Source organism: Rattus norvegicus, chromosome 8, assembly GCF_021556685.1.
Source record: "Rattus norvegicus strain SHRSP/BbbUtx chromosome 8, alternate assembly SHRSP_T2T, whole genome shotgun sequence".
Lineage (NCBI taxonomy): Eukaryota > Metazoa > Chordata > Mammalia > Rodentia > Muridae > Rattus > Rattus norvegicus.
In genome coordinates, this window is record NC_141541.1 from 26,835,848 (window position 1) to 26,857,905 (window position 22,058).

General features: G+C 51.1%; 2 protein-coding genes and 1 long non-coding RNA gene across 15 annotated transcripts in view; 1 reads left to right on the forward strand and 2 right to left on the reverse strand.

Moving 5' to 3' along the window:
- On the reverse strand, positions 1 to 18,311 carry Zfp653 (zinc finger protein 653). 8 transcript variants are annotated; one of them, XR_015626401.1, is made up of 9 exons: positions 17,949 to 18,295; positions 14,961 to 15,004; positions 12,372 to 12,587; positions 2,423 to 3,034; positions 2,120 to 2,335; positions 1,905 to 2,016; positions 1,007 to 1,121; positions 531 to 630; positions 1 to 437 (listed from the first exon to the last, which is right to left on the reverse strand). XR_015626401.1 is itself a non-coding variant. In NM_001106807.2 (9 exons), the coding sequence occupies exons 1-9, from the start codon at positions 18,239 to 18,241 to the stop codon at positions 260 to 262; spliced, it is 1,848 nt and encodes a 615-aa protein (NP_001100277.1). In that variant the 5' UTR covers positions 18,242 to 18,311; the 3' UTR covers positions 1 to 259. The 8 variants fall into 8 exon arrangements, 6 of the variants coding, with proteins under 6 accessions (NP_001100277.1, NP_001400403.1, XP_087416980.1 ...); NM_001106807.2 differs by having other exon boundaries at positions 2,120 to 2,297; positions 17,949 to 18,311; NM_001413474.1 differs by having other exon boundaries at positions 2,120 to 2,321; positions 17,949 to 18,311.
- The window catches only part of LOC120094091 (uncharacterized), a 5,862-nt gene continuing 1,679 nt past the window's right edge, over positions 17,876 to 22,058 (forward strand). Inside the window, exon 1 of one of the 3 annotated variants that reach the window (XR_015627555.1) lies at positions 17,876 to 18,128. This is a non-coding gene — a long non-coding RNA (uncharacterized LOC120094091). The remainder of the gene's footprint in view (positions 18,129 to 22,058) is intronic. The other 2 variants (XR_015627556.1, XR_015627554.1) reach the window with 2 other exon arrangements.
- The window catches only part of Ecsit (ECSIT signaling integrator), a 12,799-nt gene continuing 9,704 nt past the window's right edge, over positions 18,964 to 22,058 (reverse strand). For all 4 annotated transcript variants that reach the window (XM_087560856.1, XM_087560857.1, NM_001006986.1 and 1 more), the window contains 5 exon segments: positions 21,248 to 21,471; positions 20,414 to 20,471; positions 20,157 to 20,305; positions 19,706 to 19,811; positions 18,964 to 19,294 (listed from right to left, as the gene is read on the reverse strand). In XM_087560856.1, coding sequence (XP_087416982.1) covers positions 19,038 to 19,294; positions 19,706 to 19,811; positions 20,157 to 20,305; positions 20,414 to 20,471; positions 21,248 to 21,471 — 794 coding nt within the window. In that variant the 3' untranslated portion in view covers positions 18,964 to 19,037.

Below are 22,058 nucleotides of genomic sequence, written 5' to 3' on the forward strand. Positions count from 1 at the left end.
TTTATGGGAAGGCAATTCCTTTTTCACTTTAATCTCATTCCGCGCTCTTGACTCAGTTCAGCAGTGCAGTCCCATGTGCCAGCTCCATGGATGGGATGGGATGGGGCAGAGTGGGGCACCTGCCCAGGGAAGAACAGGGATGACTCCTTCCGGCCTGCGGATGGGGCAGCCCCAGTGGCTGTCTAGGGCTCTGACAGGTCTGGACATAATGTCCAAAAGTACAAATAAATAGAGGCTGAGGTCCACGGGCATGGGCAAGTCAGGCAGGTTTGTGATCCGGGTGGCTTTTGAGCGTGTGGAACTTGACACTGTCCAGCTTCTCGAAGCGCTTCCCGCAGCGATCGCATGTGAAGTTGTACTGTACCTCTGCTGTGTGCTTCTTCATGTGCCAATTGAGCGAAGCACGCTGTCGACACTGGTACCCGCAAATCTCGCACCTGCATGGCAGGAGAGGGGCCCAAGACAGGTCACCGTGGGTTGAGCCTCCCCTGCAACCCGCTCAGGTCACCTCCCTCCGGGGCGCCACTCACTGCAAGGGCGTCTCCCCAGTGTGCGTGCGCCTGTGCACCTCCAGATGATTCTTTCTCTTGAAAGACTTGCCGCAGGTCTCACAGGTGAACTCTCGGACGCCTGCAGGTGGCAGAGGCCTCAGAACCCTGCCTAGTAGAGGTGGCTACAAGGAGCAAACCCTCCCACCGCCACCCGAGAGGCAACATCTGCTGGAGTGATAACAGGTAGGAAGAGGGTTTCTGACACAAGGTGTCAACTGCTAAGCTAAATGATCTCACATATGACCACTGTTGGGATTCAGGACAACTGCACATGAAAACCGTTGCCCAGTACAGGTATGTATGTGGGGTTTCATGGTCCTGCCCAGGCTTCCTAAACACTGGACTGTCCGTGTGTGTACTACCCCTGGCGTAGGGTCCTAGCTGGGCTTCCTGAATGCTGGACCGTCCATGTGTGTACTACCCCTGGCATAGGGTCCTAGCTGGCGGGGCCTGACCTGAATGGATGATCATGTGGCGTCGCAGGTGGTTGGATAAATAAAACTTCTTGCCACAGCCGGGGTGAGGGCACACTTTGGTCTTCCCTTTTCGGTGCACAAGGTTGACGTGGTTCTAGGGTGAGAGGGGCAGGAGTGGGTGCCATGGGACCACCTGGGTATTAAAGTGAGGAGTCACGCAGGAAACCAAGACATAAGCCATAGCCAGCCTAGGCTGGAAAGTGGAAGAGGCATCCTGGTATCCAGCTGGGACAGGAGCACTGGGGTCTGAGAGCAGCTTTTCCAAGCCCGGCTCTTAGTTCTGGTTAACCTTGGTAGGCTCCAGTGCTAGCCCAATACACACAGGAGGAAACGGAGGCTCCAGGGCACAATGGCTGGCTGATGCTTCTCAAGTGCTGCACTGCCGCTGGAGGACTTGAGTCATGTTTTTTTTTTCCCCCCTTCTTTTTCTTTCATTCTTTAACCCGTGAGAACAGCCAAGGTGCTTAAAACATGCTCAGCAAGTTCCAGGGCTTACTTACTGGTGCTGCCCTGTGTGAAGAGATGAGGAAACCCCATCTGCCCCTAGGGCATACTATTCACACTATTGGTGAGCTCCGAGAAAGTTCTCATTGTGTAAGGATCTGGGCTCCCATGCACGGCTAGTCCCTGGGACTGGGACAGTGTTCCCATGCAAGATCAAGAGTGTGGTCTGGGAGGTGCTAGTCAGACCAGGTTGGCTATACCTGTGCCTGCAGAGATGGGGTTGAGGAAGTCAGAGGTTAAGCAAGGCCAGCTGTGACAAAATGGGCTCAAAGAGCAGGCCCTGCACCACGGACTCCTGGTAGAGTTTCTATGTAGCCACATGGCCCAGACCAGCTGGACCCGACACCAGGCCTGTCCGGGTGGCCTCACTCACCTGGAAGCTGCTGAGAGCCACATACACCTGGCTGCAGCCCTCGTATGGACAGTGGAACATCTCCAGCAGGCCATCAGCATCCATCACTCGTGACCGCTTGCTCCGCCGTCTCCTGGAGAGAAGGGGCCTGTGGCATCAGGGTGCCAGTCCCCAGTGGGCTATAAGCCTGCAGCTGTTCCTCGCCCCTGGTCCCACCCATCCACCCTAGCACCCACTTCTCGGGCTCCTTGGGAATCTCGTAGATGATGGCTGACATTTCACTGCTGTCCAATTCCTCTCCATCCACTTCTGCCTCTGCCTCTGTATTCTCAGGCACTGTAGCTGCCAGCTCTGCCAGCTCAGGGGCCACTGAATCCTCTTTCTCCTCTTTGAGCATATACAGGTCCTCCTTCTCTACGGGGTGACACGGGGCCGTGTCTGTGGGGATAAGGCTGTCAAGGAGCTCACTTTGAGGGCTACTCCTTCCCCTCTGCCACCCTTCCCAACCCCTGCCAGAAGCCACAGTGGCACCCCCAGACCTTTCTTGGTCTCAATGCTGGCTATGGAGGTGGTGTCCATGGTGCTGTGCTGGGTGCCCTCGGGCTCCGTCTGTGTGTATGCTGCCACACCCTCCATCATGGCACAGGACACCTCCTCACCCAGGCTGCTGCTGGGAGTGCCACTGCCAGCAGCTACATTGAGGTGGATGCCCTCAGCTGTGAGGGCATCATAGCCAGGACCGGCAATGATGATCACCTGGGAGCCAGGCACCATGCCTGACACTGGGCAGCTGGCCACTACCTCACCCAGGGCCTCCTGGGGCATGTTCTCAAAGAGGGTGCCGGGGCCAGTGCCCACTTGCATGGGAACTGGCACACACACCACCGTCTCCAGGGCCTCAGGCCCACTGCCTGCAGGGTTTTGGCACAGAGGGGTGCCCTGCTCAGCCAGGCTCTCCACGTGGTGGACGTCAAAGGGGATATGAACTCCTTCCTGAGTGATAAGCCCACTGCTGCCTGTGGGGCTGGAGGGGGTGACAGCTGCAGCAGCAGCTGGGGCTTTGGCTGGCTGGGTCTCGGGAGGCTCCTCCGAGTCAGAGCTGGAACTGGAGCTGGATGAGTCAGAGCTGCCAGCCGCCAGGCCATTGCCCACTGCAGAGAGAAGAGAGGAGACAGTTACTGGATGGGGAGGTGGCCCAGCTTAAACTGTTTGTCTTTAAATACGAGGACCTGAGTTCCATCCTCAGTGCCCATGATAAGATACCATGCACAGGGAAGGGAAAGACTGCTCACCGGTTAAGAGATGACCAGGGTTCAGTTTTCAGCACTCACAGGGTGGCTCAATCTAGTCTGTAACTCCACCTGAGGGGGATCTGACACCCTTTTCTAGCCTCTATGACTACTGCACACATGTGATGTACTTACATACATGCAGACTAAGCACTCATACAATAAAAATCTTTACATTTCTGGGGGTCGACTGGTAAACTGGCACTTGCCATGCAAGTCTTGCTACCTGGGTTTGGTTCCTGGGACCCAGATGTGGTGATCTGAGTGGTAAGTGTCCCCACAGGCTCAGGCATTTGAACACTTGGTCCCCAGTTGGTGCCACTGTTTGGAGAAGTTAAGTTGTACAGCCTGGCTGAAGGAAGTATATCAGCAGGGGCAGGACTTGAGGTTACACAGCTCATGTGTTTTCAATTTGCTGTCTGCCTGTTTGCATTTGGAGAGAGAAGCTCTTTGCTTCATGCCTGCTACTTGCTGCCATGCTTTCCCACCAGATGGACCCTAACCTCTGTCAGAATCAACTTTCTTCCCTAAGTCTCAGTAACAGAAAAGTAGCTAATCAGTGGGGCTGGGGTAGGGGAGGCCCACACCTTTAATCCCAGCACTTGGGAAGCAGAGGAAGACAGATCTCTCTGAGTTTGAGGCCGGCCTCGTTTACAGAGTGAGTTCCAGAGACAGCCAGGGCTACGCAGAGAAATCCTGTCTTTTTTTTTTTTTTTTTTTCGGAGCTGGGGACCGAACCCAGGGCCTTGCGCTCGCTAGGCAAGCGCTCTACCGCTGAGCCAAATCCCCAACCCCGAGAAATCCTGTCTTAGAAACTAAGTACTGTGACTTTTAGGGCCAAAGCCAGTGGTCCCTTCTAGGTTCCTGTACCACCAGATTTGTACTCAATCACCACAGTCTCTCTTTGCTAGGCCCTCACACGGCTCACTCCTGACCTCTCTGGTGTGTTTTACTGTTTTGAGACAGTGTCTCACTATGTATCTCTTGCTGCCCTGAAATTCCTATGTACACTAGGCTGACCTCAAACTTAAGAGATCCACCTGCCTCTGCTTCCCAACTGCTGGGATCAAAAGCTCTCACTGCCATGCCAAGCAGCAGCCCAGGTTCCTGTCACATACTGTCATTTCAATTAGTTCAATAGGACTCAGAAAAACAATGCGTGGAGTGAGCCTCTGTCCAGTAGCTCAAGGGCTCTGTCACAAGGCTCTTTCCACATCTGTCTGTCTAGGTACCAGCTGGAAATTCCCATGATACCACTTCTGGTGTCATGACTTGTTGGGATGGTTCATGGAACTCTAGAAAGTTCTCCCTTCAGTCTGCTTCTGCTCATAGTGTAGTTATGAGGGCATAACTTATCAATGGCCAGAAGAGAGCAACAATGGAGCTACAAGCTTAGCTCTTAATGACAGACTCCAGCTCCAGCACCTTTCCAAGACAGCCTCAGTCACAGCACCACCAGGTGCCACCCAACCGAGCTGCCTGCTCACTCATCAAGAGCCTGGGCTGCAGAGGCCAGAGGTGGATGGACGCCTGTATTCCTTAATCTCTCTCCCTTATTATTGTTATTTCTCAAATTTATTTATTTGCAGGTAGGGTATACTATAGTATGTATGTTTGTGTGGAGGTCAAAGGAAAACTTGAAGGATTTGTCTCTTTCCTGCCATCATGCAGGTCCTGAGGACAAAACTCAGGTCACCTGACTTGGCGACAAGCACCTTTATGCACTGAGCTATTTCACTGTGCGTGTTGGGGACCCAGACTCATGTCTTCATGCTTGGAGAGCAAGCACTTTACTGACTGAGCCATCTCCCCGGCCTCAGCACAGCTCTCTGGACCAGATGTTCAAACTCTCCCTCATGGACGGGTGGGTGTTAGGCTTACGTCTTCCCTAGATACTGTGCTTGGTCTTTGGGGTGATTAGCCTCTATCCAGCAGCTATGTAGGTGTCTGACCCAGAATCAGCTAACTAGAGTAGATGCAGGGTATTTCAAAGAGCTCCTTGTTAAAGTGGCTCCTTATGAAGTACAAAATGCACTGCCCCTGGGCTGCAGAGATGGCCCAGCTTAGCATTAAAGAGCACTTATGCTCCTCCAGAGGTCCCAAGTTCCATTCCAGGGAGCTCACAACAGCAACTAACTCCAGTTCTAGGAGACCTGGTGTCCTATGATGCCCTCTTCTGCCTCCCCTTCTCCCTCTCTTTCATACACACATGCATATGCACACACATATACACAAACACACATGCATGCATGCACAAACACATAGAGACAAATATACGCATACACAAATGCATAAATACATGCATGCACAAATATATACATGCACTCACATACATACAAATACACACAGACACATACACCATGCACACACACATTGCACACACACATGCATGCACATACACAGAAACACAAATGCATGTACACACACACACACACACACAAACTGATAAAGATAAATCAAGAAACTTATTGTGCTAGTTTACAAAAAACAAAAACTCCTACACTAATAAAATTCTAAGGATTTCAGAAGTTTGTTCAGAGGGGATTGGTTCTAGAACTCCAAGCTGACATCCAAAGTTGTAGAAGATCATTCTGGGCTGGAGAGATGGCTCAGTGGTTGAGAGCACTGGTTGCTCTTGCAGAGGACCGGAATACAGTTCCCAACACCCACATGGCAGCTCATAATTGCCTATAACTCCAGTTTCAGGGGATCTGAGATATTCTTTTGGCCTTTAGAGGACACTCATGTGGTATACATATGTATGCAAGCAGACACATACACATATATATGTGTATGTGTGTTTGTATGTGTGTGTGTGTGTGTGTGTGTGTGTGTGTGTGTGTGTGTGTGTGTATGTATTTTTTTTTTTTGACAAGGTTTTTCTAGGTAGTCGCAGCTGTTCTGAAGTCATTCCATAGACTAGGTTGGCCTTGAACTTGCAGTGATCTACCTGTATCTGCCTCCCAAGTGCAGGGATCAAAGCCTTGATCATCATGGCTAATCTATGTACTTTTTAATGTAGCACTTGCAGGACTGTCTTCCGCTCAGGTGGTGGAGTGCGTGCCTAGCACAAATGAGGCTCTGGGTCTCATCCCCAGTTCCCCATAAACTGGAGTCGTGCTGTAACTCCAGCACTGGGGTAGTGAGACTGAAGGATCGCCGGTCTGGAATGCATGAGAACCTGTCTCAAAAATAAGGAGGGAAGCTTGGCGCGGTGGTGCATGGGAGGCAGCCTCTGTGAGTTTGAGGTCAGCCTGGTCTTCAGAGTGAGTTCCAAGCTAGTCAGGGATACACAGAGAAACCTTCCTCAGAATGGAGATCTGAGTTTGGTTCCTTCATGGTGGAATGTCAGTCACTAAACTCCATTAAGTTGCCCTCTGAGGGTTGGGGATTTAGCTCAGTGGTAGAGTGTTTGTCTAGCAAGCGCAAGGCCCTGGGTTCAATCCCCAGCTCCGAAAAAAAGAAAAAAAAAAGTTGTCCTCTGATGTGTACTGACATCCACAACAGTGCTTTGTCACCCACACTCCCCCAACAAATAAATGTAATAAAAAATTAAACAAATAAATTGTAACCCCCTTTTTTTTTCTTTTCTTTTTTTTTGGAGCTGGGGACCAAACCCAGGGCCTAAGCGCTCTACCACTGAGCTAAATCCCCAACCCCTAAATTGTAACCCTTAATAGAACTTATATACACTCCCCCATTTGCCTAAAATCATTTATTTTATTTATTTTTTTTTTTTTTTGGTTCTTTTTTTCGGAGCTGGGGACCGAACCCAGGGCCTTGCGCTTCCTAGGTAAGCGCTCTACCACTGAGCTAAATCCCCAGCCCCCTAAAATCATTTATAATACCTGATACGAAGAAAACTACTCTTCCAGTGCTGTATTGTTTCAAAAGCAAATAAACAAAAGCAAGCAGAATGAAGTAAGCCTCTCAAGACACCACAAAGAAAAAGGAACCAATAAGAAGAGAGGCTCACTCGACATTGTGTGTGGACGAGGGCGCGTATGCTGCCCTTTCCCTACGGCCAGTCCTCGGATGGCTGACTGTGTGCAGACAGAAGCACTGCATATGGAACCTCTGGGCACAGAGTTAAGGCTCTATCTATTTTGCATGCGTGTGTTTATGTATCTGCATGTGTATGTACGCATGTACAGATGCATCAGGAGGTGAGAAAGCAATTCTGGGTACCTTCCTCAATGACTCTCTACCTACCTTATTCATTTTTTTTCTTTTCTTTTTTTTTTTTCAGAGCTGGGGACCGAACCTAGGGCCTTGCGCTTGCTAGGCAAGCGCTCTACCACTGAGCTAAATCCCCAACCCCTTCATTTATTTTATTTTTATTTTATTTTTGAATCAGGGTTTCAGTATGAAGTCCTGCCTGGTCTAGAACTTCTATGTAGACCAAGAAGGTCTTGAACTCACAGAGATTCACCTGCCTCTGCCTCTTCAGTACCACGCTAAAGATATCTGACACCATGTCTACTTCCAACTTATTTCTGTAGAGAATCTCTGGTTATTAGCCTGGCTAATCAGTGAGCCCCAGAGTCTCCTGTCTCCATCTTCCCACTCCTAGGATTGCAGGCGTGGCTCTTTTGATACATGTGCTAGGAATTGAAATCATGTTCTCACGCTTGCCCAGCAAGCACCTCACCAACTCAGCCATGTCCCCAGCTCCTGAACTGTATTTATTTTTATGACACCATAGACTGTACCAATGTTCTGGTGACTCTATGCATTCATGAGAAGCTGGGTCTCCCTATAGAGCCCCAAGTTCTTGGTACCATACCCTCTGCTGCCCCCATCTCAGAATCCACTCAGCAACCCTGGGATCCTCTTCACTAGACCTTCTTCCAACAGAGCCTGTGCTGTTCTGCTCACAGGTGGCCCTGTCTCACAGGGTGGCAGTTCTGTCCTTCCTGTGGCTCAAGCCAACGTCCTAGGGCTTTCCTTGACTTTCTCTCTCACACCCACTTCCAATCTGTCAGCAAAACCTGTTGGGACTGCATCCAAAGTCCATCCACCCACAGCCCAACTGTCTCTCCTCAGTCCCTCCAGATGCTGGTCACAGCCTCAGCATTCCTGCAACAGGGACGGCTTGGACTCCTAGCTCCTGAGAACCTGTTCATTGCTTCCTGTAAGAGACAGGCCGGCTGCTCCCAAACACAGCTTTTTCCTGCCCACCCTGCTGCTCTGCCATCACCCAGGACCTGCAGCAAGTAGACACCTTGCCTGGTACGGTTCCAGACAATAGAGGAGCAGATATAGTTTCCCCTGGCCAAGCTTCCACATCCCTGTCCTACCACCTAGCCAGGCAGGCCCAGGAGGAGGCTGGACAGGATGAAAAGAACCTGAGCCCCAAGGTTATTGGGTTTGTGAAAAACAAGAGCATCATGCAGTAGTAAGAACTGTGATGTAGCTGGGGATGGCTCAAAGGGTAAACGACAAGCTTAGTTCCATCCAGGAGAACCACATGGTGCAATGAGAGAAGTGACTCCTGCCAGTTGTCCTCTGACCTCTACATTCATGCTGTGACATGCTCACCCACATGCACACACTCACACATACAATGTCTTAAAAAGTAGAAAATTGCTGAATGTGGAGGTGCACACCTTTGATTTAGCACTCAAGATGCAGAGGTGGGCAAATCCCTCAGTTCAAGGCTAGCCTGGTCTACAGAGCTAGTTCCAGGACAGCTAGGGGTACACAGACAAACTCTGTTTCAAAAACCCAAAACCAAAATGCAAAAGTAAAACAGCCCTAATCTAATATGTGCCACTTTGGGGCCGGGTCTTCTTTCTGTAAGTCTCCTGAAGGCATTCAGTGCACCTCTGCAACCCGTGCTACACGTCCCAAATCATCTCCCTGCCCCCGTCTCCATTTCCTCTCAGGTCTCTCACTCCAGGGATATTAGACGAGCTCTGGCCTCGGGGCCTTTGCACCTGCGACCCAGCTGCCAAACCTTCTCTCTAGCATTGGTTAGGGCTGCAGTCAGCTCACTGAGTTTCCCAGGGAGGCACCCCGATCACCTGTCTCAAACAGCCCCTGCCCCAGACTATGTGATGCTGTACTGATTATTTTGTTTACTGCCTGCTTCTGCTCTAGATCAGAAATGCACTAAAGGGGCCAGAGAGATGGCTCAGTAGTTAAGAGCACGTGCTGCTATTGCAGAGGTTCTGAGTTCCGTCTCAATACCCATGTCAGGAAGCCACAACCTGGAACACTAGATCCAGGGGATGCGAGACCTCCAGCCTCCCTGGACGCATGCGTGCACGCACACACACACACACACACACACACACACACACACACACACACACACCCCTCCCATTCCCAGAAGGCCACCAGTACGCCAAAGGGCCCCTGACATGTCAATCAGGTATTTGCTACTAAAATAGTAAAATCCACAAAGAGACTGAGGGATGGGAGCCATGAGTGACAAACTCTGCCCATAACACGGCTGGGGCACGCGGTCTGGTCCCGAGTTCTCTGGCTGCAGAGCCTGGGCTGGTGCCTACTTGCAGTTGCATGCATGGTCTGCCTTCACAGCACCACTCTGAGCCCAGAATCATTCTGCTGCCAGCCTGACTGACACTGGAGTTGTTTACGATGAAAACAGACTTAAAGAGTAGATGGGGTTCTACGGTTCTGTTTTGTTCTTTTGTTTTGCTTCTTAGTAGGTTTTGGGGCATGGCAATAGTTTGGTTAAATGTTCACCGAGGGCTCCTGTTTTAAAAACACAGTCCCTGAAACGGCACCATTAGAAGATGATGGAGCCTGTAACAGGCAGGCTGATCCTGAGGACTCGGGTCACAAGTGCGCTCTGAAGAAAATGGTGGTGCCTCTGCCTGCTCTAGCTTCCTGTGGGGGAGGCTGTGGTGAGTGGCTCTTTCCTGCAGTCACTCCCACTGATGCTACCCCTGAGCATCAGCTTCCAACCTCGCCAGAGCCTCTAAAACCTAGACAAGCCTTTTCTTCCTATGTGACTGTCTTGGGCCCTCATTGTGGTGCAGAGCTGACTCACACAGGCATGGAGACACCACCTGGTTCAGGGCACAGAGTGGTTGGGAAGAGGAACAGGCCTTCCGGACACCTGTAACTTCTCAGTCCCCAGCAATTCCCTGAAGGATATGTAATCACACCAGGTCTGGGAGTGCCAGTCTGAAACCCCAGCTACTCAAAAGACTGAGGCAGAAAGATCACTAGTTCAAAGCCAGCACAGACAACTTGGTGCCCCATATCCAGCTTCCAAAAATCTCAAGGGTAGAATGTTTGCCTAGCAGTGTAAGGCTCTGGGTTCTGTCCCAAACACCAACCAAGAAAATATCTGTGTGCTTCTGGACTTCACTCACAGCTCCAGTAGAAAGTTCTCAGCTGACTCTGGCATTGCCACCCTAGGCATGGGCCAGGGTAGGGAGAGCTGCTTGGGGAAGAGGCCAGGATAGGAGCAAAGACACTTCCTTACTCCCGCCTGGGCAGACATGGCTAATGGATCACAGAGCTCATTCCCAAAAGCCCAATTATGGAGGTCACTGTTGGACTGGGGTGACATCATCACAGCCTAGGAAGGTACAAGATAGACCAGTCCCAATCCTCCTGGGCTTCCTCAAGAGCTGTATGGCAGGACAGATGACAGAATTATGGGGAGGAGTCAGATGGCCCAGGACACACTGAGGAGAAGTGGCAGGCTGAGGAGGGCAGGGTGCTAACCAAAAAGCACAGGACACCTGCTCTCTGGAGACTGGCCAAGGCCCAGTGGGGTGGCTGTGGGTGTGGGCCCATCAGGAGTATTTCTCACCCCAGTGTCCCCTCAGCCAGCTGGGATGCCACCTGCTTGTTGATGCCTGCCAGCACAGACTTAGCCCTGATGACTAGCTCCACCCTCAGACCTGCCATAGCACTTGGCAACTGGCCCTTTAGGCCTTGTCAGTCATGCCAAGTCCTGAGGTAGCATGCAGCATCCTCACTGGCCCACCAGGCTGTACTTGGGCCTTCCTGAGAGTCCCTCTCAGCCTCAGTGGGCAGCCAGCCTAGTGTGACTTGTGTGGGACAGAAGGAGGGAGAGGATAAGAAGGATGACAGACTCAGGAGATGGAGGTGGGGGTGGGGGGAGAGAAAGGGACAACTGTGGGAAACAGAAGATCAAGGACAGGAAAGAAGCTTGAGTTCAGCCCAGGGCTTTAATCCTAGTTGCTTGGGATGCTGATGCAGGAGGATTTCAAGTTCAAATTTGAAGTTCACCTGAGCTAGAGAGTTCAAGTGCAGCTTGGGTGACTTAGTGAGACCTTATCTCAAAAGAAAAAGTAACAAGACTGAAAGGGGCTGGAGTGATGGCTCAGAGGTTAAGATGCTCAGGGACCACTGACTGCTGTTGCAGAGGTCTTGAGTTCAGTTCCTAGCACCTACATGGCAGCTCACAACCATCTGTAACTCCAGTCCCGAGGAATACAACAGTTCTTCTGGCTCCAAAAGCACTGTGGTACACAGACATATGCAAACAACACCATAAAATAAAAGTGGGGGAAAATGTAAGGGCTGCAAAGGGGCTTGGGACTGAGGTGTGGCTAAATGATAGAGCGCTGCCTAGAACATGCTAGGTGAGGGCTAGCTCAGCATGCATATCTGAATCCCAGTACTTGGTAGGTGGGATTACAGGAAGGGCTGTCCAAAATGCAAGACTAGCCTGGGCTACATGAAAAGAACCTGGCTTAAGAAAACCAAACAGGCCAGTGTGGTGGTGCACACCTTACCTCCAGTCTCAGGAGGCAGAGACAGACGGATTAGCCTAAGTCTGAAGGCAGCATGGCCTAACGAACAGCAAGCTCCAGGCCAGCCAGAGCTACATAACGGAGCCCTGTCCCCCAAACAAACGGAAACAAACAAACCCACCCACAAAGCATAAAGTCTCTAAAGGAAGCCAGTAAGTAACCCAGCTGAGGAGAATGAAGGGATGGAGAAGAGGAAGGGTGGGAGAGAAAGCAAGCAAGAGAGAGCTGAAAAGCTAGAGGAAATATAGAAAGGTTGTTATTCCCTGTGAGGACAAAATTCTGCTCAACTTGGCAGGGACTCAAAGGCTGCAAGTCCTGCATGGGCTCGCCCAGGCCACTCTCCTAAAGCCCCTACTGGCACAGTCCCAGCTGACCCCAAGGGAACTGTGCAGACAGACCATGTCTGCTACCCCCGCCTGACCCGGTACACCCACCTTTGTCACTGTCAGGCTCTGAGTCACTGAGGGGCTTGAGTGGGGAGTGTAGGTCCTGGAAGTAGCGATGTCCAGCTTCGCACTGCCACACGGCCGTGGTGTAAAGGCCGAAGGTAGGGTCAAGCTCTGCCAGGTGAGGCTCATAGGGGCAGCGGTGCTTGTGGTCCTCATACCAGATCACCACGTTCTTCAGACAGTTCACGTTGCGCCGCCGCCCTGTGGACGGACACAGGGCCCCAGGTAGATGTGAGGACAGGCGTTCCACTCCCCTGGGGCCAACAATTCCTACTCTGAGACAGCCTCTTGAATCCCACCGCCACTATGCAGAAGAGGAAACTGAGGTTTGGGGAGGTGATACAACCTGGAGATATCTAGGACCTGGAGAGAGACAGACACTGTCCTTGGCTGAGTGAAGTCATACAGCTAACGGTGCCTGACACAGGCGAGGGCACAATAGTTGATGGCTGTTTCTTCTCTTTCTTTCTTTTTTCTAATAGGGCCTTATTATGTAATTCGAGATAGCTTTGAACTCACAGAAGTCTGCTGCTTGTCTCGCCGGTGCTGGATTAAAGGTGTGCCACTGCTCAGCCTTTAGCTGTTTCTTTCAGGATTGAAGGCATGGACCACCACACTCAGCTGTTTCTAAATAAAAATCTTCATCCTGCCCCCACTGGGCAGTGGTGACACTCATGTTTAATTCCAGCACTAGATGCAGAGACAGGCAGATCTCTGAGTTTGAGACCAGTCTGATCTATAGCGCTAGTTCCAGGACAGCCTAGACTAAGAAACCCTGCCTTGAAAAACAAAAACAAACAACAACAACAACACCAAAAAACAGCAAAAAACAAAAACAAAAAACCCCAAAGAAAAAAACAACCCTAAACAAAGCCAAAATCTTCATCTCACACATTCCTGGAAGGTCTCCCTGGTGCCTTCCTACTGCCATCTACAGCCACAAGGGGGTGCCAGGAGAGCAGGGCATGTCCTCTCTCAGCTGAAAATTCAGTGGCTACCACCTCCAAGGGGTGGAGAGAAAGAAGAAGTGCCAAGGTGGCGAGCAAAGCACTGCCAGGTCTTGCACCCTCCCCTCCCTCTAGCCACATGACCTCCTAGCTGTCCTTCAAATGAGCTAGAGCTGATCCTGCCCCAGCCCTTGCACAAGCTATGCCGTTCCTTCAGGTTCCTCAGTGCCTTCATTCAGAAACCTCCCCACATGTACACTCTTCTCAGAAGCCACCCTTTCCAGAGTCAGCGTAGCCATCTTTGGTTGTTTATAAAAGCACAAAGAGGCTGCCTGTGCCATCTATTTGGATGCCTCTTGTCTGTCTTCCCCAGTAGAGTGCCAGCCCCACAAGGGCAGAAACAGGTCAGTTTTGCTTCTTTGGGACTGGCTAGGGAAGAGCTTCCGGCCGTGGTAGGGGTGCTGGAGGGTGAGCATGGCAGAGCCAGACTGTCTGCATTTAGATCTTGGCTCTGCCACAATCTGCCTAGGCAGCGCTGAGTGAGTGGCCAGAGGCAAAGAAGAATTCTACATCTGGGGACTGCCAGGGAGGCATGAGGGAGCAAAGAAGCCATGAGGGCCCTGAGGAAGGCTGAGGCCTGTGATAGTATGATGGGGTGGGACTATCCTCTGCCTGTAGGGCTGGAAGGGGAGAGAGGGCCAATAAAGGGTTTTGGACTGCAGGAGTGAGAACCATGTCAGTGACATGAACTTCCACAGCTGCTCCATTGCCAGCCCGGCACTACCTAACTAACCCTCTGGGGCCGCACAGGAAAGATTACAGCTCACTTGTGTGCCAAGGTTGGGAATGGGAATCTTTAGGCATGCGTAATCCTGAGACAGGCAATTTTGAGTTTTGAGGCCAGCCTAGCTTACAAGGCAAAACCAACCAGAAAAAGAAAGAAAGGAAGGAAGAAAGGAAGGAAGGAAGGAAGGAAGGAAGGAAGGAAGGAAGGAAGGAAGGAATGAAGGAAGGAAGGAAAAAGTAGGCAGTCAAGATGGCTGAGAGAGTAAAGGTGCTTGTGACCAAGCCTGGCCCACTCAGGTTAGATACTCAGAACCTATGTGGTAGAAAGCAAGGGCTAACTCCCAAAAGTTGTCCTCTGATTCCCACAGCTGTGATGTACACACACATGCATGTACACACACAAATAAAAGGATAAATGCATGTGAAAACAACTTTTTAAGATGGGGAGCTGGGAATACGGCTTAGTCACAGAGCTTCTCCTTAGCATGCACAAAGCCCTGGGCTCCAGTGCCAGCACCATGTGAGCTATGAGGTGGTACACACCTGTACAGCCTAGCACTGTGGGATACGGGCCAGCCTCTGCTAGAGGAGGAGTTTGAGGCCAGTGCAGCTACACGAGACCTTTGTATCAAATGAGGCAGAGCAGGGCTCATTGCCACCAGGTGGTTCTCAGACCTTCCTGCTGGGGACCTGAAACCCAAGTCTTTGTAGATTCATGAATCTACATGCTGCCTTGGGCAGGCAGGGTGGGACTGTCGTAGCAAAGAACAGGGACGGTGACTGGTCCCTTCTAGGCTCTGCTCTGCCTGCTCCCACCCCTCCCACGCTGGGCTCCACTTACTTTTCTTCCGCTTTGGCTTTTTGGGGACTTGCTCCCACGGCTTCCTGTAACACAGAGAGTGGAGAGGGTGAACGAGGGGCCCAGGTAGGCCCAATTCCTGGCCTGGTAGAAAATGCCAGCAGTTTATCTGCTTGGGATGCCGTCTGAACTTCTGTAGCCCTGCTGCTTTTCCAGCAGTCTGTGGCTTGGACAACTGCTCCTGCCAGCACCCCTGAATGGTGGTCTCTCACCATTACCTTACTCAGAGAACACTGGTACTCAGAGGGTCCCAGGTAAATGGGATGTGGAGGGTGGGAGGAATGCTGAGAGGCTCCATGATCCCTACCCTGTGGGGCACAAACCCTGGATGCCATTCACCAACAATCATCAGACATGTTAGCCGGGAGTGGTGGTGCATGCCTGTCTCCCCAGCACGCAGAAGGCAGAGGTGGGGGATCATGAACTGAGACTAGTCAGGACTATACCAAGAAAAGGCCAGCTTAGGTTATATAGGAAAACCCTGTTTCAAAAAGGTAAAATGAAGAAAAAAATAGTATGAAGAAAATACTGGAGCATATACCTAGCATGCACAAACCCCAGGTCTCCTTCTCCTGAACCATATAAACCCTATGTGGCAGCTCATGCCTGTAGCCCCAGCACTCAGGAGGTAGAGCAGGGGGCTGAAGAGGTGGCTCAGAGGATATGAGCACTGACTGCTTGCTGTTCCAGAGGTCCTGAGTTCAATTGTCAACCACATGGTGGCTCACAACCATCTGTAATGGGATCAGATGCCCTCTCCAGTTGTGTCTGAAGACAGCTACAGTGTACCCACATACATAAAATAAATAAATCTCCAGCAGGAGGATTATTGCAAGCTCCTCCTTCCTAGTATCCAAGTGCCTACCCTTCAATGTACTCAAGCTTCAATGTAAGACTGTGATGTTCTAATAGGACTTGTCACACTTATTTATCATTTATAGGGTAAGGAATGTGCCATAATGCTGTGGATGGAGGGCAGGGAGACTTGCAGGGGTTTTCTCCCTCTACCATGTGTCCTGGGGATCAACTAAGGTCACTAGACTTGGGAGCAAACACCTTCCTCTGAAGGGCTGGGAGTACAAACATGAATCTAGAGCTTTATATGTAACAGGCAAGTTACTGATGGAGCTGTATACTCAACTAGTAAGCACGCATGAACATGCACATATGCTTGTCCCAGAGCTTTGCATGCATTAGATACTCCACCACTGAGTTATACCCCCTGCTCCTAGCTAGTTACTACCCCTCAAAATCAAAGTGTTTTTGTTTTTTGTTTTGAGACCTGTCTCTCTATAGCCAAGGATAACTGCTTGTCTATCATGGAACTCAATATATAGACCAGGTTGGCCTCAAACTCAAAGAGCTCTATTTGCATCTGCCTCTAAAGTGCTGGGACTAAAGGCATGTGCCACTATGCCTGGATAACTTTTAAAAATGATTTTATTATTTCATGTGCATAAGTTTTTACTTGCATTCACATCTCTGTACCCATGGTGCCCATGATGGTCAGAAGAGGGCATGAAATCCCTTAGAACTGGAGTTACAGTTGGTTGTGAACCTGGTGACTGGAACCAAACCCAGGTCCTCTGAAATAGCAACAAATGCTCTTAACCCAAGCCAACCTTTTCATGGCATAGAATCAACTCTTAAAGAATCATTCATACGGATGAATGCAGACAAGAGCAGAACAAGTGAAACCTTATTGTGGGCCAAATCCTTCCTAAGCTCTCTGCTTTCATTTTGCATCTTCTTCTTTTTTTTTTGGTTCTTTTTTTCGGAGCTGGGGACCGAACCCAGGGCCTTGCGCTTCCTAGGTAAGCGCTCTACCACTGAGCTAAATCCCCAGCCCCTTCATTTTGCATCTTACGTGAGACAGAGTATGGTTATGTAGCCCTGGCTGGCTGGAACTGTGCAAACCAGACAGATGATATCAAATCCAGTGTTCACAACATGCAGCCACTGGCTGGGGAGGCTGGGGCATCAAGCTGGAGTTCTAGGTTGAGCTCCCTCCATGGCTGAGCCTCCAGCTTTTCTTCCCACTGTGGATATCTGTGTTATGGGACGACAGGAATTACCTCTGTTGGAAACGCTCTACCTTCTTGCTGTTCTTAAGGGCACAGGGTTGGAGGACACTGAGACAAACATGCTCGAGTCTCAAATAGGAGGGCATCCGTACTTCCAGAGCCAGTTTCTCAGTTCGGGCAACCCGCACATGACAATTTACCAATACTCTGACAACTACAGCGTGGTGAAACATTCACGATCTTAGTCTGATCCCTAGCTTGCATTTGATAGGAGGGAACTAGCTCTGCAAAGCTGTCCTCCCACCTCCTCACATGGGCTTCCATATATCAGGCACAATAACAAAATCTTAAAAGAGTCCTCATGTCAAGCCTGGCACATGCCTTTAGTCCCAGCACTCAGGATGCACACAAGTAGCCCCGACAAGGGAACTGAAACAAAGGTGGCTAGGATAAGACTCCTTTCTTGTAGAGGATCCGGGTTTGGCTCCCACAACCTACATGGTGGTTCACAATGGTGGTTTCGGGGGATCCGACACCCTTTTTTGACCTCTGCAGGCAGTAGGCATGCACGTGGTACACATATATAAATGAAGGCAAGGCACTCAGACACAGAAAATCAAGAGTGCTCAGCACCTTTGGAGGTTTACACCTGAGAGACAGCCGCAAGCCAGGCCAGTGGAGGCGGGGTCGACTCCTCAGACGGGCCAGTCAGAGCTTCTGAAGGCGGGCAGAGGGGTGGGTCACAGGCTTGCATTGGGTAGTCAATGGGTCGGAGGCGGAGCCGCGAGGAGGCGCGTGAGGGGTCTGGGCTGCCTAAGCCTGAGACCGAGGCCCGCCAGGAGGCCCTGGGGCGGGGCCTCGAGCTCCGGGGGCGGGGCCCCCGCTCATCTCGTCCCTCCCTACGGCTTCTTCTCTCCCTCCCTCTCCCGGCCCCGCGCCCCCTTACCCGTGGCGGCCGCTACGCTGGCCACGCTCCAGCGAAATGAGGTAAGCGGCGAGTTTGGCGTCGCTCCAGCCGCTACGGCGTCTCAAGTCCACCCAGGGGCCGTGCGCCTCTCCCAGGTACACGCGCCGCACGTCGTACTTCTTCCGGGACTCGAGCCGCCTCCGGGCCCGGTCCGACTCGGTGAGTCGCGGCCGGCCCCGCGCCTTTCTGCCTGCCGCGCCTTCCTCTGCAGCCGCCTCCCCGCCTGCGCCCGCCTCCGCCTCCGCCCCGGGCTCTGGAGCCCGCTCCGCCATCCCCCCCTCCCTGGTTACCGGCCTCCCCCGTTGTTAGGAGCCTCGACCGGAAGTGGCGCGCCTAGTCTGCGCCGTCGGGAGATTTCTCACAGGGTCTTCTCTGCCCGCGGCGCCAAACGGGGACAACTAGCCAAAGCTGCGCATGCGCATAGTCCGTCCGGCTCGGGCCGTGGAAGTGCGCTCTGTTTACAGTCAGTTATTTGGGAGGTAGAGGCAGCTGGGTCCTGAAACTCAGGTTATCCTTGCCTCTCTCTTGAATTCTAGAGCAGTGGTTAAAGATTTTTTTTCAGAAGGCCTGGAGAAATGGCTCAGTGGTTAAAAGCACTCACTGCTTTTCCAGAGGACTTGGATTCATATTCCAGCACCCACTTGGCTGCTCAAAACTGTAACTCCAAGTCTTCCATTCTCACAAACATGCATGCAAAGCACCAACGCATATAAATACTTTTAAAAGGTGTTTTTAAAGGCCAGCAAGACGGCTCTGCAGGTAAAGCTGGTGGCTGGCAAACTTAACAATCTGAGTTGCATTTCCGGGATTTACAGGGTTAAATGCCAGAACAGACTCCAGCAAATGGTCTTCTGACCTCCACACATCTCTCCCATCCCATAAATACATAAATGGAATTTTTAAAAAGATACATTTTTGAAAAGGAGGGTCCGGAGGTGGTAAACCCAGAAGAGCCCATGCCTAACATCTGAAGGGAAGCCACAGGGCCAAGGAAGAGGTTTTGACTTTTTTATTTTCTCCATAATATTTCATACCAGTCCAGTCTTTTCTCCTCATGCCAGCTCTGACTCAGCTTTGACCTTGCCGCTGCTGTGCCTGAATGGCCTCATCATCTTCCTCAGGACCCTTGGGAGGGCTGTGGGGAGGGGACTGTCCCTCCAGCCTTGTGGTTGCCAGGAGCTCTCCTGTGGACCTGGCCAGGCGGAATACCACTGGGATCTGTGCCAGCGTTGGGTTGGTCTCCTGCAAGCCTTGGATCCACTTGACCAACGTTGCCTGATCATGGGCACCAGTCATGCACATGGCGAAGACGGGGCCTTCTGTCACTGTCAGGAGGAGTTTGTGCTCTCACCACCTGGAGGTACCCTGACCTCCCATCATGAGCACCTCCATGAGTTCACACACAGCTCCCTCTGCCACATGCATGCTCCACATTTCCTCTGGGCCATGCCACCTGCTGCTTCAGATACTACCAAGAAACCAAGTTTGACCCCTAACTTGGAGGCTACCATGTGCCTCCTCTCAACTCCCCCAAATATAACTTGACTGTTCCCTACTGCCCTAAGGCTTGCATCTGTTCTGGTCATGTCACCAGAGTACAGGGAGTGCCATAAAAGAGATTACAAGGGGGAGAGGGAGTAGCCAAAAAGGAACCCCAGGGGCATATGACCCCTCATTGTGTGGAGAATGAAGAAATGGCTACCATGCAGGGTGTGCTATGCTAAGACCTGCTTTACCTTCATCCATGTCAAATTCATAGTTGTCCCAAGCACTCCTTGAATATTCCAGGTCCAGCTGCATTGGGTAGTACAGGTTCCATTCTTCTGGGATCTCCTCTACTGTCTACCTCAGGCAAAAGAGCAGGCAGGATTAGAGATCAGAACACAAAACCCCAGTCTCTCAGCTGAGCCTTCAGGACAGCGCCAGCCCCACCCCCGACAAAAACTGTCGATAGTCTGGAAGTCATTGTGTAGACCAGGCTGGCCTTAAACTCAGAGAGTTCTGCCTGCCTTTGTCTCCTGAGTACTGCTATTTATGTCTTCTTTTTTTTTTTTAAACATTTATGCATGCCCCTGTGTAACTCAGAGGACAATTTGTAAGAGTCAGATCTCTCCTTCCACCACATGGGTCATGGGTATCAAACTCAGGTGGTCTGGATTGGCAGCAAGTGCTCTGGCAGTAACTCACCTCTTCCTCAGGGGGTGGCAGGTCAGCTCTTAGGATGTGATAATAGACGCACTTATTACGAAGCCAGAGAGGGAAGGGGCCCTCAACAAAAACAGGCCTGGATGGGTTGTGTCGGGCCAGGGCAGCTTGCTGATCTGGACTCTGGATTCCTGATGTAGAGATAAGAGCCTGTTGGTGCCTTAGTGGCAAAAGGCCCAGAAGTACATTTAGTTGGCCCAGAGGGATCCAGCAGAAACTGGGACAGATTGGGGCCTTACCTACAATGTGAGGCTGTGTGGGATCTTCAATGCCTGTCGACTCACTGGGCAAAGACATCTGCAAGGAAGAGCAGGGCTGTGTGTCCCCAACCTCTACAGGGGAGCCTGAGAGCAAAGGGAAGGGGATGCTTCCAGAGCAGCTGCACCTCGGCACTGGGAGTAGCCCTTTTCTCTTTCCTTGTAGCCAGTTTGGCCAGAGTGCCAACATTGAGTTTACCCTGAAGCCATCCACTCTAAGTTCAACCTGTAGTGACCTCATCCAAGTCATTATACCTACATAGCTCAGTTTATCCATGCCCAAAAATGGCAGTAACAGAAAGTAACAGTTCTTCAGATGGCACCAAGAACTTGACTCAGCTGGCAAGTGCTTGCCTAGCATACAGTGTAAAGACAAGTTTCTCTCTTTTGTCACACCACTAGTAATGGAACCACATGCCTTGAACAAGGAAGGCAGGTGTCCTACCACTGAGCCATAGCCCTAGCCCCAACCCTAGAGGGATGAAGCAGACTCTTCTGTGTAGCTCTGGCTGACAGAGTTCCTTATGTATGGGCCACACCTGGCCCATCAGTGGTTTTTGTTTTGTTTGAAGCACTATGCAACCCAGGATGGCCTTGAACTCAGAAAGTCCAGGCACCTCTGCTTCCCAAGTGCTAGGATTAACGATATGCACCGCTGTGCCTGGCTGGTACTTTCTCACAATGGGTAAATGACTAAGACAGGCCCAACTGTGGTAATAAAGGAGCACTGTCGGGACACCAGCAGAAGAGCCCAGGGAAGGAATAAGGCGCAGCCAGGGAGGGTAGCTTAGCTGAGGTACAAACAGTAGTGCATACCTGGTAGACAGTGACTTTAGCACTGAGATCAGGCTCCATGTGTCGCAGGCCTAGTTTGGCCAGGTCCAAAGGGTCCTGGGGAAGATCTCGGGGCACTGGGTAGGGGTTGATATTCTTGAAGCGGGTGAACCACAGCTTCATCCGCAGGAACTTGAGCATGGGGTAACTTTTGTGCCCGAACACCTGGATCAGCAGGAACTCAGTCTCTGTGTTGGGCATAACTCCTGTTTTGGAGGCACAGCCTCAGAGAGGCAGGATATAGTTAGACGCAAGTTCCAAGTCAGGAAGAACAGAATTAAAGGGGATTTATTTCTCATGATTTTTTTTTTCCTCATTCTTTCTTTGAGACAGGGTTTTGCTACCCATGTAGGTAGCCCTGGCTGGTCTGGAAGTCTTATCATACATAGAATAGAATTCATAGACATCTGCTTGTCTCTGTCTTCCAAGTGCTGGGGTTAAAGGTGTACACTACCACATCTGGTCCATCAGTGGTTTTGTTTGTTTTGACTCCCAGTACCATATAAAAGGCACACTGCAGCACATGCCTGTAATCCCAGCACTCAACAACAGGCAAAAGCCAGCCAGGGCCAGCATGGCTGCCCAGCACAGCAAAGTCAAGGTCAGCCTGGGCTACATGAGACTATGTAAAGTGTAAGTGTTGGGGAAGGAGGGCTGGGGAAAGAAATGGCTCAGCTATTAGGAACACGTAACTCCAGTTCCAGGGCATCCACCACCCTCTTCTGGCCTCCTTGGGCACCAGAACTCACATACACACGGACAGATAGCATACTTATGACTAAAAATAAATCTT

Bases quoted from the DNA above. Each gene is read 5' to 3' on its own strand.
- Zfp653 (NM_001413474.1), bottom strand. From the start codon at position 18,241: ATGGCGGAGCGGGCTCCAGAGCCCGGGGCGGAGGCGGAGGCGGGCGCA. The intron at 2,017-2,119 runs GTGGGTGCTAGG...CCTTCTCTCCAG, and splicing joins ATTCCCAAGGAGCCCGAGAA to GAGACGGCGGAGCAAGCGGT. The intron at 1,122-1,904 runs GTGAGTGAGGCC...CTCTCACCCTAG, and splicing joins TGGCTCTCAGCAGCTTCCAG to AACCACGTCAACCTTGTGCA.